At 42.5% G+C, this 13,507-nt stretch overlaps 3 protein-coding genes across 3 annotated transcripts; 1 reads left to right on the top strand and 2 right to left on the bottom strand.

Moving 5' to 3' along the window:
- Positions 1 to 264: 264 nt before the first annotated feature.
- Positions 265 to 2,204, top strand: dixdc1a (DIX domain containing 1a; the record flags this gene model as incomplete). The annotated part of the gene is given in 6 exon segments (XM_069148403.1): positions 265 to 315; positions 317 to 427; positions 549 to 615; positions 811 to 919; positions 1,284 to 1,392; positions 1,656 to 2,204. Coding segments are annotated over 6 exon segments (531 nt in total), but the record flags the coding sequence as incomplete, so codon positions are not given.
- Positions 2,183 to 5,049, bottom strand: pih1d2 (PIH1 domain containing 2). Its single transcript, XM_069148367.1, has 5 exons — positions 4,772 to 5,049; positions 3,602 to 3,722; positions 3,281 to 3,520; positions 2,894 to 3,162; positions 2,183 to 2,767 (listed from the first exon to the last, which is right to left on the bottom strand). Exons 1-5 carry the CDS (start codon positions 4,952 to 4,954, stop codon positions 2,630 to 2,632), a joined length of 951 nt encoding a protein of 316 aa, XP_069004468.1. The 5' UTR covers positions 4,955 to 5,049; the 3' UTR covers positions 2,183 to 2,629.
- A 323-nt stretch (positions 5,050 to 5,372) lies between these two features.
- Positions 5,373 to 13,507, bottom strand: tmprss5 (transmembrane serine protease 5). Its single transcript, XM_069147340.1, has 13 exons — positions 13,452 to 13,507; positions 12,505 to 12,643; positions 12,060 to 12,140; positions 10,760 to 10,873; positions 10,246 to 10,381; positions 9,434 to 9,547; positions 9,283 to 9,326; positions 8,996 to 9,158; positions 8,665 to 8,849; positions 6,478 to 6,576; positions 6,218 to 6,360; positions 5,947 to 6,099; positions 5,373 to 5,484 (listed from the first exon to the last, which is right to left on the bottom strand). Exons 1-13 carry the CDS (start codon positions 13,452 to 13,454, stop codon positions 5,476 to 5,478), a joined length of 1,383 nt encoding a protein of 460 aa, XP_069003441.1. The 5' UTR covers positions 13,455 to 13,507; the 3' UTR covers positions 5,373 to 5,475.

Raw genomic sequence — 13,507 nt, 5'->3', positions numbered from 1 at the left:
TATGAGGTATTCAGTCAAAATTTAGATACCAACTTAACATTTTACAGTTATTTGATTATTATTAGAAAGTCAAAATGATCAGATACTAAGATATTGTAGATTAAAAACTCTAAATAACAAGATACCAAGTCAAAATTTGGAATCGATCAAAATCTAATTATTGACTTTTGTTTTTTATTCTTGCATATTTTTACTGCCCTGAACTGAAAAACAAATTTACATGTATATAAACTGTGTGACTGTCGACGGGCTGTTTGTCACTAGGGTGAAGAGCTGCAGCTCGTCAGGGAAGCGCTGCGCAGTTTGAGGGACGGTTTTTTCGGGCCACGACCCCCAGCATCACACCCTGGACACTCTGGAGCAGGGCGTGTCCAGTCTCATGGACCGGCTGCACTCTCTGGACACCCATCGCAGACAGGAGCGAGGGGTACGCAGCCTTCTCACGGAAACTTATGAAGTAGTAGCACGTCTGTCACTTGAGTAATGATGACTCAACAACAAATGACAAGTGACAATTCATCATGAGTAACTGCTTCTTCTTCTTCCAGGAGGAATTTAAATCACCGGGACGCAGAGCCAACTCGACAGACCGGGATTCCTGGCCACCGAGCTCAAGTGAGACAAACACGATCCTTGTTTGGTTTCCGATTTGTCATCATCCGCTGCAACATCTCAACTCCTGGCTGTTAAATCACATCGTGCCATTCGATTACACTGCTGTGTGAGGAGAGGGTGTTATGAGATGTGCGGCTGGAGATATTTCAGGTTGTGATGAACGACATGGGCTGTTTTGTTGTCGTTTATTTTCAGAAATGGCGCACTCACACAGCAGCCCGGGATTGGACACCGCCGTCTCCACCAAAGTGCTCTACTTCACCGATCGCTCACTCACTCCATTTCTGATTAACATCCCAAAAAGGTGAAAATACAAACACTCTGTGGTGGGTTTGTATGGCAGAGTTCTTGTTAATCCGTTTCCCGTAGCGTGCATGATTTGATGTTTGAGTTGGAGCTGGATTCAGTACTGTGACCCTGAGGGTCAATCGGCAAAAACGTTTCACAAACTGCAAAAACATTTGTGTTTTGTAAAATGTTTTTGCGTTTTGTGAAATGTTTCTGCGGTTTGACCCTGAGGGCCACCGTAATTCTGGCCTAACCAGAGCTAAATACGGACGCTTTAGTGGCTTTGCAGGTTTGATTTTTTTTTTTTATCTCTAGAAAAGCCCAGTTCCTATGTGGGAGTGTGTGTGCACGGATCTTGACCGACAGTGTGTGCTTTACAGGCTGGGTGAGGTGACACTGCGAGACTTCAAGGCCGCCGTAGACAGACAAGGCAGTTTCCGATACCACTTCAAAGCTCTTGACCCAGAGTTTGGCACAGTGAAAGAGGAGGTAGGCGTAGGAGGGAAATTATAGCCCCTACTTCTTTTCACGTGAGCTTCGGCAGGCAAATGTAAAATGCCAGTTATAGAGTGAGATATGCTAATAATAGCTGGGCCTGCTCTGTACTTTAAAACACTGTGGGGTGACTTATTTCCATCCCGGAGAATTTGATAACCCTGAGTAGTCATTCTCACTTTCCATCTCAACCTTTGTGCCGTGCATTATAGATGTGAGTCTCTCAGATGTGTAAATGCTGGATGTCGTCTGTTCAGGTGTTTCAGGATGGAGCGGTCGTGCCTGGCTGGGAGGGGAAGATTGTAGCGTGGGTGGAGGAGGACCACGGGGAGCGGAGGTAGAGCCCCCCCCCCAAAAAACAGAAATCACCACGACAAACCTCAGACGTTCCCACTGGACCAAGAAGCCACTGAAAATACTCATGCTGTCATAAGAGAGAAAAGTTGTAATACAATTAACCGGGACCAATGGAGCTAATGCATTTCAATACAAAACCCTGTATAAAAGTGAAAGTTTCATATGAAGAATTTGACCACTTTTTTTTTTTGATGGAACGCATGTAAGACATTGTTTGCGGCTCTTAAATTCATATGAGGGACCAGCATTTAATGACACACATGAAATAATAAAAGAATGTTAGTTTGATGTTAAATAACGCACTCTAAAAGCTGTAATCAGTGTACAGTTGGAAAACCGTCAAATAAAAGTGTTTACTGACATTTTTCACATGTTCCAGATTGCCAAACATTGATGTTGTTGTTCTGCATAATTTTTGATGTTTTAATAAACAGAAATTATTGCATGGATCATTTTGTATGTCAGTTATTTCCCCTGCATACGGTAATGACAGTGTGCACCGGCTCCCAGCCATTACACACCTCCACTCGCACACCCACGCGTTAATAAACAAAGTCCACAGATTGTCATTAAAGTCAATTAATTTTTTTGAAGGGTTAAGAATTACATTTGCTGCATCGGGTCAGCCCACGCGGCACAAAGGGACGACGGTACATGTTTGTTTCACAAAACATTTTGCTTTTGGAAAATGGATTAATTTGCAGGCAAGCTGTTTGTTGTTAGTTTTGAGGCGGAGCGGGAGTCTCTTGCTCCGTCGTCCAATGGGATGCTTTTCATATGCATTGCAGGAATTTTGCTTTGTGTTTTGTCAATGTCAGATTTGACTCTCCAGATTAGTCCCTTCTGCGTACATTTATTTCTCCATTAAGGCAATTTAACACAAAACATCTACTTTCAGTGTGAGCAGTCGTTTCTTCTTATTAAAGATGGCGGATGCAGTTTCTTCATTTACAGTTTCTGGGAACTCCAGAAGCAAATAGTAAACATCCTCCACTTCCAGCAAGATGTCGTCCTGCAGGAGGAAAAATACATTCAGCACACTAAGACTCGCTACTGGCCCATATTGTATTATTTATGACATCCACTGGATTCTAAAGTGGTTCATTATAACTGTTCAGGGCAGTGTGTAACCGCTAACCTTAGAAATCTTCAGCTGGCACTCTGACATGGAGCAAACCTTCGGCAGCTCCACTGTCAGCTCCACGCTGTGAGGAACTCCTGCTGTATCAGTCTTCACCTCGAGTCGGTACTCCGGCTTCTGAGGCTCCATGAAAGTGGTGGAGATGACCTGTATCAAACCCTTCTTTACGTGCTCCGCAGGTCGACACATAATTTGAGCGGCCTCGTCTTGTTTCTCTGATCTCAGAGAGGAGATCTGCTGCAGGAGGGCAGCTGGAGTCTGACTAGCTGTAAGAGCAAGGCGTGTGGATCATTAGAGTCGGTGGTTTGAGGTGAAAGGAGAGGGAAATAGTTCCAACACGGGGACATGTAGCAGCTTATCAGAGTAAAAGAGTTCGTGCTCTACCTGTGTCTGGTTGTTTGGAGGTGTTGGGCCACTTCTGAAACCCGAGCCGGCGCTGCAGCTCATCTGGGCTACTCTTTGGGCTGCAGTTGACGACAGTGTACTGCTGAGATAACCTCATCCCATGCTGCTGCTGGGCAAAGCTCAGAGCCAGCATATAGACCTGGTTAATCTCTGTTTTGTCTTCTTTGCTCTCCTGTAGCACGGCAGGATTTAATGCCACATCCAACAGGGCGTACCAGCCTGAGGAGGAAAAACTATGAGTGTCCTTGTTTATATCGTGTAACAGAAAGGTCGGCGCTGCCGCTTGTGACGCACCCTGACCTTCGTTCACGCCTGTTTCCAGTTTCCCTGCGCACACAGGTAAAGGCCTGCTGGGATCCTGAGGAGCAGGCACACGTTTCCAGCTGCATATGTTCACGTACAACGAGCCTCTCCTCGGTTCCTGTTGAGGACACAGACGCACAGTTAAAAAAAAAAAAAACATCTCTGGAAACACACCGTATTTCTAAATTATATAAATGATCACATTTTATTTTTATATAATTGATATTCACATCACAATTAGATTAAAAAAAAAAAATTTAAAAAAAAAAGCCCAAAGAATTATCCTCATATTGCCAGGTGAGTGTTGACCTTAAACTGCAATTAAATTTCTGCTATCATAGTTAATTAAATTTGCCTCTTGAGAGAGCCAAAATGTATTCAGGTTCTTTACTTAACCACTAATACCACACTACTACAAGTAAAAGTCCTGCATTCAAAACCTTTGAATTACGTAAGTAGTATTAGAAAAAAAAAAAAAAAAACACTTAGAGTATCAGTGCTAATTGTGCAGTACATGGTCCATTTAGATAATAACTATGTTTCTCTAAAAAGTCAGCATGCCCAGGTTACTCATACTTTCAAAATGTAAAGAAGCATCACTGAAAACCACGTTTTCCACATATCTGACACCTGGTGCAACACCTTGTGCAACACCTGTGCAACAGCTTGTGTAACACCTTGTGTAACACCTGTGCAACACCTTGTGCAACACCTGTGCAACACCTTGTGTAAACACCTTGTGTAACACCTTGTGCAACACCTGTGCAACACCTGTGCAACACCTTGTGCAACACCTGTACAACACTTGTGCAACACCTTGTGCAACACCTGTGCAACACCTGTGCAACACCTGTACAACACCTTGTGCAACACCTGTACAACACTTGTGCAACACCTGTGCAACACCTTGTGCAACACCTGTGCAACACCTGTACAACACTTGTGCAACACCTTGTGCAACACCTGGTGCAACACCTGTGCAACACCTTGTGCAACACCTGTACAACACTTGTGCAACACCTTGTGCAACACCTGTGCAACACCTTGTGCAACACCTGTACAACACTTGTGCAACACCTTGTGCAACACCTGTGCAACACCTGTGCAACACACGGCATGGATGCGGGATGTTTTGTTAACCAGCCGGTTAGCGACTCTTAAACTTACCAGTACTTCAGTGCAGAGACACGAGTGGAGCTCCGGCGCTGCGTTAAACTCAGCTCCGTCCTTCAGCTGTTTCTCCACCAACCTGTGGTAGGCTGCAGGGTCGTTTTCAGAGAGCTCGTCCAGCATGAACCAAAAGCGGTCGAGCTGCTGCAAAACATCGTCCGTGCTGCCAGTGGAGGACATTTTTAAGGTGACTGACTCACTCAAACTCAGCTGTTTGTCCAGGAAACAAAAGACGGAAGTTTGTGCGTTCAAAGTTAACTGATTAAAAACACTCTAGATGTTAAAAAAAACAAACAAAAAAAAAAAACAGGCAGAAATATCACGCAAAACTACATTAAACTAATTAATTTCTGTCAAAGTAATGTGGAAAACTAGCGGTAACTCGGCTGATGTTGTTAGTTGCTATGGAAACGATATGAAATGCCACACAGGCGCTGTCTGGCGCGCGCGGGAGGGGCGAGAGGGGGGAGGGGGGAGGGGGGGCAGAGCTGCAGCTCAATAATCACACAGGATACGGTCTTAAGAGGCATGATTTATGTTCAATACATGAAAAATACAACGTAAAAAATGCATTTAGATGTTTCCAGTCTGTGTACATTATATAACGGACATTTAAAGTAAAAATTTAAACCATAGTTTTCAAATGTTTCAAACAGGTATATCAGCAGCATCCTCTGCTTGTTGTATTTCATGAGCCGACCTCAGTAATTCTGCAAAAAGGAGAAACATTTTTAGCAATCAGTGTAAACTGTAATTATGTTCTGTGTGCGGTTTCCACTTCCTTCCTGTCGTTGATCCAAAAATGATGATGGCAGTGTATGAAATTAATTAGGGCACGTTGAAAAAAAATACTCTATTAGAAGGAAAAATGCTGCATTAGAGTGTTTTGAACAGAAGCATCATTTAATTTACTCTCATGTGACTCCCAGGAGACCACTTTCTTTTTGCAGTCATATTTCGTCAGATGTTTATTTTACATCCAAAGTGATTATCCCCACAAGGCACACCACTTTGAAATATTTGGACATATTTTAGTTGGAGGCATTACTGTCATTGTCTCACTTTTAGGATGCCTGAATTAAAAACTGGATCAAACTCTCCCCTACTGAAGAAATACTTGGTTTCTTTCCTCCATCTGATTTTTTTTTTTTTTTTTTAAAAAGCCTGTTTACCTCAATCATGTCGTAGATCCAGCCCAAGAATTCAGCGACTTTGGTGTACACCCCGGGATGGTGGGGCTCAGCGCAGCCCGTCCCCCAGCTGACGACCCCGACCAGCCTCCACATGTGTTCATCCTGGCACACCAAAGGACCCCCACTGTCCCCCTGCAGAGGTAAACAAACACACAACCACACTCTTCACCACAACTGTAAACAAATGACACAAGAGAGAATGAATCTTTAAAACGCCTCTTTGAGGTAGCTTTCAAAACAATCATCCGACCTGACAGGCATCAACTTTTCCCTCCGTGTATCCGGCGCACAGCATCCGTGGCGTGATCTCTCCGTTGTACATGCAGGAGCTGTTACACTTCTTTGTGCTTATTATTGGAACTGGCGCCTCTTTCAGGGTGTCAGGTGAGTGAACTAGGAGACAGAACGCACGTCTAAAGCTGCTCTGTCAATACACTTGGCACACGCTGTCACCGTGTTTGGATAAGACTTGTAGCAGAGGTAAGTGTGATTCAGAGCAGTGCGTCTTACCGCCGTCAGGCTGTGTGTATCCCCATCCAGAAATCCAGCACTGTGTGCCTCCTGGAAGGTCACGATCGTACTGAGGCAAACAGATGGGCCTGATTATATCTAGTTAAAGGAGATACAAAAATCGGACAGGTTACAACATGACCATTTGGTTTCATCTTTAATTTGTAATCTTTTTTTTGTAATGATACTATTACTCCACGCTGTCTTCTGAATACGAGTCAATATGGGTAATTTGTATGTAATTACACAAAATCTGTCACACTTCTGAAACCACTGTCTGTTGATGCTGCGTTCAAATTGGATCGTATTTACTGTGTGTACGCGACGAGTCCATATGAACGGTGCCCTCCTGTGGTATTCAGAGGTTCAAAATTTTCTATGAGCCTCGAGTTCACGAGTTGTGACGTGTTTGCTGACGTTTGTTGAAATGACGGAGGCCGTGGAAATTTATGTTTGGTTGGATGTTCAGCTAATATATTGTAACTTTAGTCATGGAGAGTTTGTCTTCATAACTTAGATGATATCTTATGTCTGAGGGAAATGTTGATCTTCCCAACAGCCTCATCTTTTCTCATCTTTTCCCTCTGTGTCTTCTGTCCACGTTGCCGAGCAACAGTGTTTTTAAGACTTGGACTCCAAGCTTACGCTGTAAGCAACTTCCCATGTCGTATCTACAAGCTCACAAGTTCCATTTGAACGCAGCATTGAAGTTCAAAGCCCCTCCTCCCTAATGTCTTCTTCTATGGTAGCGTACCCAATATAAATTCTTTACTTCTCCTTTTTTTAATGTTTTTCCTATGGGAGAGCCAATATAAGTTCTTTACTTCTCCTTTTTTTTTTTTTTAAATGTTTTTCCTATGGGAGAGGTGAGTGTAATGTTTTTGAATTGAAATGTCCCTTATTGTTCCTTGCTATTTTGAAGAGTATTACTTTTAAGCTGGCAGCTGAGCTTAAAAGTTCCAGTACATTACTGCTAACTTGTCGTTTCTCTGCAATTGTTCTATCTGCATATAGGGTCTGCAGCGATCAGCTAATTACAGGTTGGTTTCATTTTCTTATTTTTTTATATGCTGTTGTCGAAATAAACAAAGACCACCAAGTGTGTGACAGCGTTCTCTTAACAATGTCAAGTAGGACGCTACTTTTAAAACGACCGGAAACCTTTAATGTGTATGCACTGAAGTAGGAGACATCTTGTGTGCAGCATTAACATTTTGGAAATGAAGAATGTTTATACATTTATATATTCTGGATTTATTGAAATATTACCGGAGGCAGAGTGATTTTGCATATCTTAAATCATCTGGAGGGGATGTCTTTATGCTTCCAGGCGACAGACGAGGATGGAAGCATTTTTATGGGGAGGGTTATGCATCCGTCCGTTCCACAAGATATCGCAGGAAAGCTTTGAGGGAATTTCTCCAAATTTGACACAAACATTTATGTGGATTTAAGGACAAACTGATTAGGTTTTGGTAGTCAAAGGTCACTGTAACCTTACAGAATACGTTTATGGCCATAACTCAAGACTTCATGTGCTATTTATGGCAAAATCTCACACAAATATCAAAAAGGATCAAATGAAGTGATGACATTTAATCAACTTCAATGTTTTACACAAACACTGTTTATAAAAGTGGATGTAGCTTCTGGGTCTAAAAAGTGAGATTGCAATACCACCGAGGGCCACTAGGGGTTGGCTCCATCGACTTCCGTTGAACTTCATCTGAAAATTATTTCATCGTCAATTAGATATTACACCCTGATGTTTGGTTCTGCATAAACAGTTTTCTTTGGAAAATCAAGTTTGGAAACATGATTGACAGAGGTGGTGATTCACGTTTTATCTTTGTAGGGGTTGGTCGCTTAGATTTGAACAACTGTTGATGTTGTGGATGAAGAGAGGGATTTAATGCCATGGTGCAACATGTGTTTATATCCTTTTGACTCAACATGTTTCTTATTGTTCTTTATAATTACAGACCCAACACACCTGAAGTGACTGCATGTTCTTCAGGAGAATACCGCTGAAATGTGTCAGCATAAGAGAATAAAACAGTAAATTGAGGATATAATATTGACATTTTGTGTTTTTTTTTTTTTTTTTTTGTGCTGCTATCTCAGCTCACGCTGTATGCTGTATGCTGTATGCTGTATGCTGTATGCAGAGCTTGTGAGAGGACTGACCTGAGAAGTTAAGCGGGGTCCGCAGCTTCATCAGGGCTATGTCGCTGTCGTGGCTCCTGTGGTTGTAGTTCTTGTTGTAGAGGATCTTCTCCACGTCATGCCCTGTATGCTGGGCCATTTTAGCAGAGCTGCGGGTCACGATGCCAGCGTAGACCACCCAGCTTGACACCTGAGGTAGCCTGTAGCTGACATTTGAGAGACACAAAGCAGATACAGACAAAAGAGAATTGTCATGTGTCCAGAGTGGTGCAGCTGTTAATGTCTGATTATTATCCTTCCACGCGGCTCTAACCTCTGACCTTTTTAATGCCGGAAAGGTCGGCAGTCTTACTTGTGCACACAGTGGGCCGCTGTGACGACCCATTGGCTGGTGATGATGGAGCCTCCGCAGATGTGACGGTTGCTGTAGTAGAGGCTGACCTGCCACGGCCACCTGCCCAGGGTGGCCTCAACTCCCCCGATTATCCGGGACAGCTTCGCTCGCGTCCCGCACTCTACACAGAGATCCATTCATCAGAAAAGGAGTTGGTCAGAAAGTGCTGCAGCGAATGGCATCACTGAGAACTACAGGGCTTTGTGTGAGGGTGCAAAGTCAAACGGAAAGTTGCATTTGCTCACCGAAACACTGCAAAGCGATAACCTTCCCTGTGATACAGCTCCCCCTAAATGAAAATAAATGTCGTAACTAATGATGCATAATTAATGTGTGAGTAGCAACAGTCTTCGCTGCACACTTGTGAGTATGATGTCCTGAGATAAATTGCCTCACCTGAACTGCCACATATGTTCCAGGCTGCTCTTGTGATCGGAGGTAATTTGTATGAAGCCATCAGCGTAGTTTGGCCCGATATCGGTCAGATTCACTCCTTTATGCTTGGTCAGTCTGGTAGGGGAACGTGTGCAAAGTGAGTGGGAGAGAGTATTAAGATAATTTAGGCGCATAATGCGTGAAACAAGATTATAAATGAGGTATTAGCAGATCATAAATAAGCCAAGCCTTTCACTTTGGTGAGTGGGTGCCCAGGTGTCAGTGGCCCAATCCCAATGTCCACCCTAAACCTTAAACCCTAAACCCTCACGTACTTATCTGATGTCTCAGATCTGTGTGTGTTTAATGTGTATTCATTTTAGCAAATTACCAAAACTCCGTAAGGGTATTAACATTAGTAAATACAATGCACACATTTGACTTCAAATACGAACAACTTTACAAACATGCAGTAAATAAGCACCAGGTTCTGTCACTCACAGATAACACCATCCATGCTTGGTTTGTTTACATTTTGTAGGCGACGGGACAACCACGTTCAATACGTCACCAATATTGCTACAAACTGTGGGTAATTCCCTCAGGTTAAGTCTGCAGAAATACAGACTTACTAAAAGGGTGCTTAAAGGGCTCCAAATGTCCGTCAGAGAGCCCTCACAGACTCGAGGATCTGACAGTGGGACAGCCTTAAACCCACCTCAAAGTCAGTCAATCCGTGAGGATGGAGAAATGTTGAGATCGGGCCAGTCAGTGTTAAAGTCCCGAGTCCTACAAAGAGGTGGCGTGTGATCCTGCCAGGAGTGCAGACAAACCTCAGATAACCCAGCTGCCTGCAGACCAGCGTTCCCAGCGAGGAGTTCCACCTCTCGTAGCACACCGGCAGCCAGGTGGGCAGCTTCCCCAGCTGGATCTCCAGAAGGGAGTTCTCAGCGCTGATTCTGTAAAACACTGAAGCTGATTGATTGAAAATCCCTTCAGAGAGCAGCTCTCAGTCAACAGTAATGAACGAGCCTCTTCTACGAGTGGGGAAATAATTAGGGGGAAAAAAAGAAAAAAAAACACAAGCATCTATGCTAATGTAGTCAATCCAAACAGATCATTGTGTGTGATGTTTTCATGTCAGTCAACAGGCTCCTCTCAGGACTGGATAAGAGACAACAAGAGGCAGCTGCTGGATATTAATTTGACTTAAAAAGCTCCTCAGAGGTGACCCGTGACCCCATCTGTTGAGTCACATAATAATCAGCTGAGAAACCACACATTCCCGGCTGATAATTCATAAAGCGGAGAAACAAGCAAACAGCAGAGAGAAGAGGAAACTCACACCTTTCCTGGGGTCGGAGATAGAAACATCCTCCGTCACGTTGCAGAAAGACGTCTCCTTCGTGTCCCCAAGCCCCACGGGACTCTGGGAAGATGAAGGCCTCAGCAGAAGTTTGACTACATGCAGGCAAAGAGAGAGTTAATAATCAGGCAGCAAAATCATTTTCAGTTTTCTAATAGATTATCTGAACTTGGACCGAGAACAGACCAACGTCTAGATCACAAATAAAATCAAAGGATGTAATTAAATATTTTCATGTCTACAAATGCAGCTAATTAAAAAAAAATACAAGCTTGTGAAAAAAAAGACTTGGCAAGAATTCTATTTTAAATTGTCTTTGCTTGTTCCAAAGTCTTTTCTCTGAAACTTGCAGTGAACTTTTAAAAGACTTTTTAAAAGGAATATTTTTATAAATGATTTTGAATTGAGGCAGCAGCAGCCAACACGCTCCTGACTTTAAGTCCATAGTGTTAATGAAGCTCCAAAACCACTTGATCCGTTTAATAATTAAAACCACTTTGGATGTTGTCCTTGAAAATAGTTTAAAATTCAAAATATTAAACATCCTTTTTTTTTCCCTCAATTTTGTTTCAAAGTTCTGAATCATTTAAATGTAAAAATGTGAATAATGAATCACTTAAATATTCAAATACATATCAGTAGTGCAGGACAGATGAATTGGCCAGAACACTGTATAAGCCTACATTCATTTTTTGCAGATATATCTTTATTCATATATATGGAACAAGAAATTGCAACACAGAAATGCCAAAGTTATATGATAATTAGGATCAAATAGTTTGTCCACCACAAAGAACTGACATGTCAATTTTTTTTTATTATAAGAGAGTTTGTACTTTACAAATATATTTAGTTTATAATGATTTGTTATAAATATTTGTCAATAAAATAAAGACTACTTAATTAATTACAGAGTCAAAAGTCAATCTGCTTCAACTATTTGGATAATAAATGAATCATTTAAGTCATTTATAAAAAAAAAAAAAAAAACAACATACATTTTCCCTTCTGTACTAATAATTTGAAGGTATAATTTGTTATCGACCAAACAATTTATCAAAAATATAAATCAGTATTTAAAACCACTGATAATTGCTGCCCTTTAACAGTTTTTTTTCTTACGTTTTCAAATGCTGATATTGTATCAGACTGTAAATTAGCTTTGACATAGAAATGTGCAGCAGCGTGAGCAGCTCTAACTCGACCCTTTGGCCCTTCGTTTCCACTTCCCGGTTCCGGTTGAGCTTATTTAGTGATTCTCTCTCTGACACGGTGACTTACCTAGAAACAAGACTCCTACAACGAAGCCTCCCAGGAGACCGAGCGCGCACACCGCTGCCAGCAGCCTCAGCAGCCTGTGAGCTGGAGCAACAGTTCATACTGGAATTAATTCTGTTTTCATCCTTGACACCAGCTCAGAAGAATCATCTCATGTCAGCCGTTACATGTGCTGTCTACATATGATGCACACAGCACAGAGCCGGTCGGAAATTAATAAGCTTTACATGCACGACACTAAAGAGTTGAAAGCAAATGTACACGGTGGCGTTTTCACGAGGAATCACTGCTGCACTTCACCGCAGAAGCTTTCATTCAGTACAAAGTCTTAATTCAACTTGATCTTTACATTTTACAACGGTTTTTTTTAACAGCTAGCATTGCACTAATGAGAGAAGATAGGGTGTGATGTGTGATGCCCATCAGGTGGTGCACCGCCGGAGCTCACCGTGAGCCGTCGAATGAAAGCCTTTCAACCAGCCCTGGACTCCTTTGGTTCCTGCAGTTCCTGCTGTTTTCCCTGAGTGAAAGGGGTGACTGACGGCCGCCGGGTTTTCAATCACTGATAATGTGTCTCCATCGAGACTCTGCGAGGAACAAGGGAGCTGTCAAGAGACCTCATCCACAGATCATGCCAGTCTGATAAAGTTTGGGAACGTTTGCCGACCATCTGCTGCTCATCCACAGTCAACCTGTCGGGCTTCATCAGATTTAATTAGGAGCACTGTAATCCTCGATATCAGCTACCACTGACCACTCCACATGTATGAATTCAGAGCTGCAGGCATGTCCAGGTGTTTGTGTCGTATATCTCCTCAGTGCCCGGGGTACAATGAATTAATTGGAGCCTTGGCATATCTCATATGTCTTGTGGAACTCTTTTCAATTTGAGGCTAAAGCAAATTTCCTCTATCTGTTTTCAGAGAGACTGGATTACTGTGACGTGTGTGTCTGTGTGTGTGTGTTGAGCTTACTCTCTGAGGAGCAGCTGTTTCTATAAGCAACATATTGGGAGTATTGCAGTAATTATAATAAAGCTCCAGACTTGGTATTATACAATTACAGTACAAAGTCAAAATGCCCAAACCATCTGCTCTCATGTAATACTGTAGCACTTGAGTGTAGCTAAACATGTAATTTAGGACTTTGGAATCAGCTATGATATTATATATAGTCCAGCAGCAGCACAGCTATACAGCATTAGGTTGTAACATGCATGTAAATTTTATAAAAATAAAAAGAATTAACAGAAGTAAACATGACAGAAACCAGTGCGACACTACACGTGTTATCAGCTGCTGTAAATTGTGAGAGTGCAGGTGAAGATCAGAGTGTAAGCGAGGTGTGACAGATGGAGAAAAGTGTCGTGAATATTTAGCTTTCCCTTCTTCTCACCATGTTTTCCTTGCGTGCGGTCCTGAGGCGAAGGCCGCGGTGTCCGTGCTCATCCG

This window comes from Embiotoca jacksoni, unplaced genomic scaffold, assembly GCF_022577435.1.
Source record: "Embiotoca jacksoni isolate LCO1_2020_lvr unplaced genomic scaffold, fEmbJac1.0.p SCAF_14, whole genome shotgun sequence".
In the NCBI taxonomy this organism is placed as follows: Eukaryota; Metazoa; Chordata; class Actinopteri; family Embiotocidae; genus Embiotoca; species Embiotoca jacksoni.
Note: the sequence above shows the minus strand (reverse complement) of the source record. Positions and strands in the feature narration are given on the sequence as shown.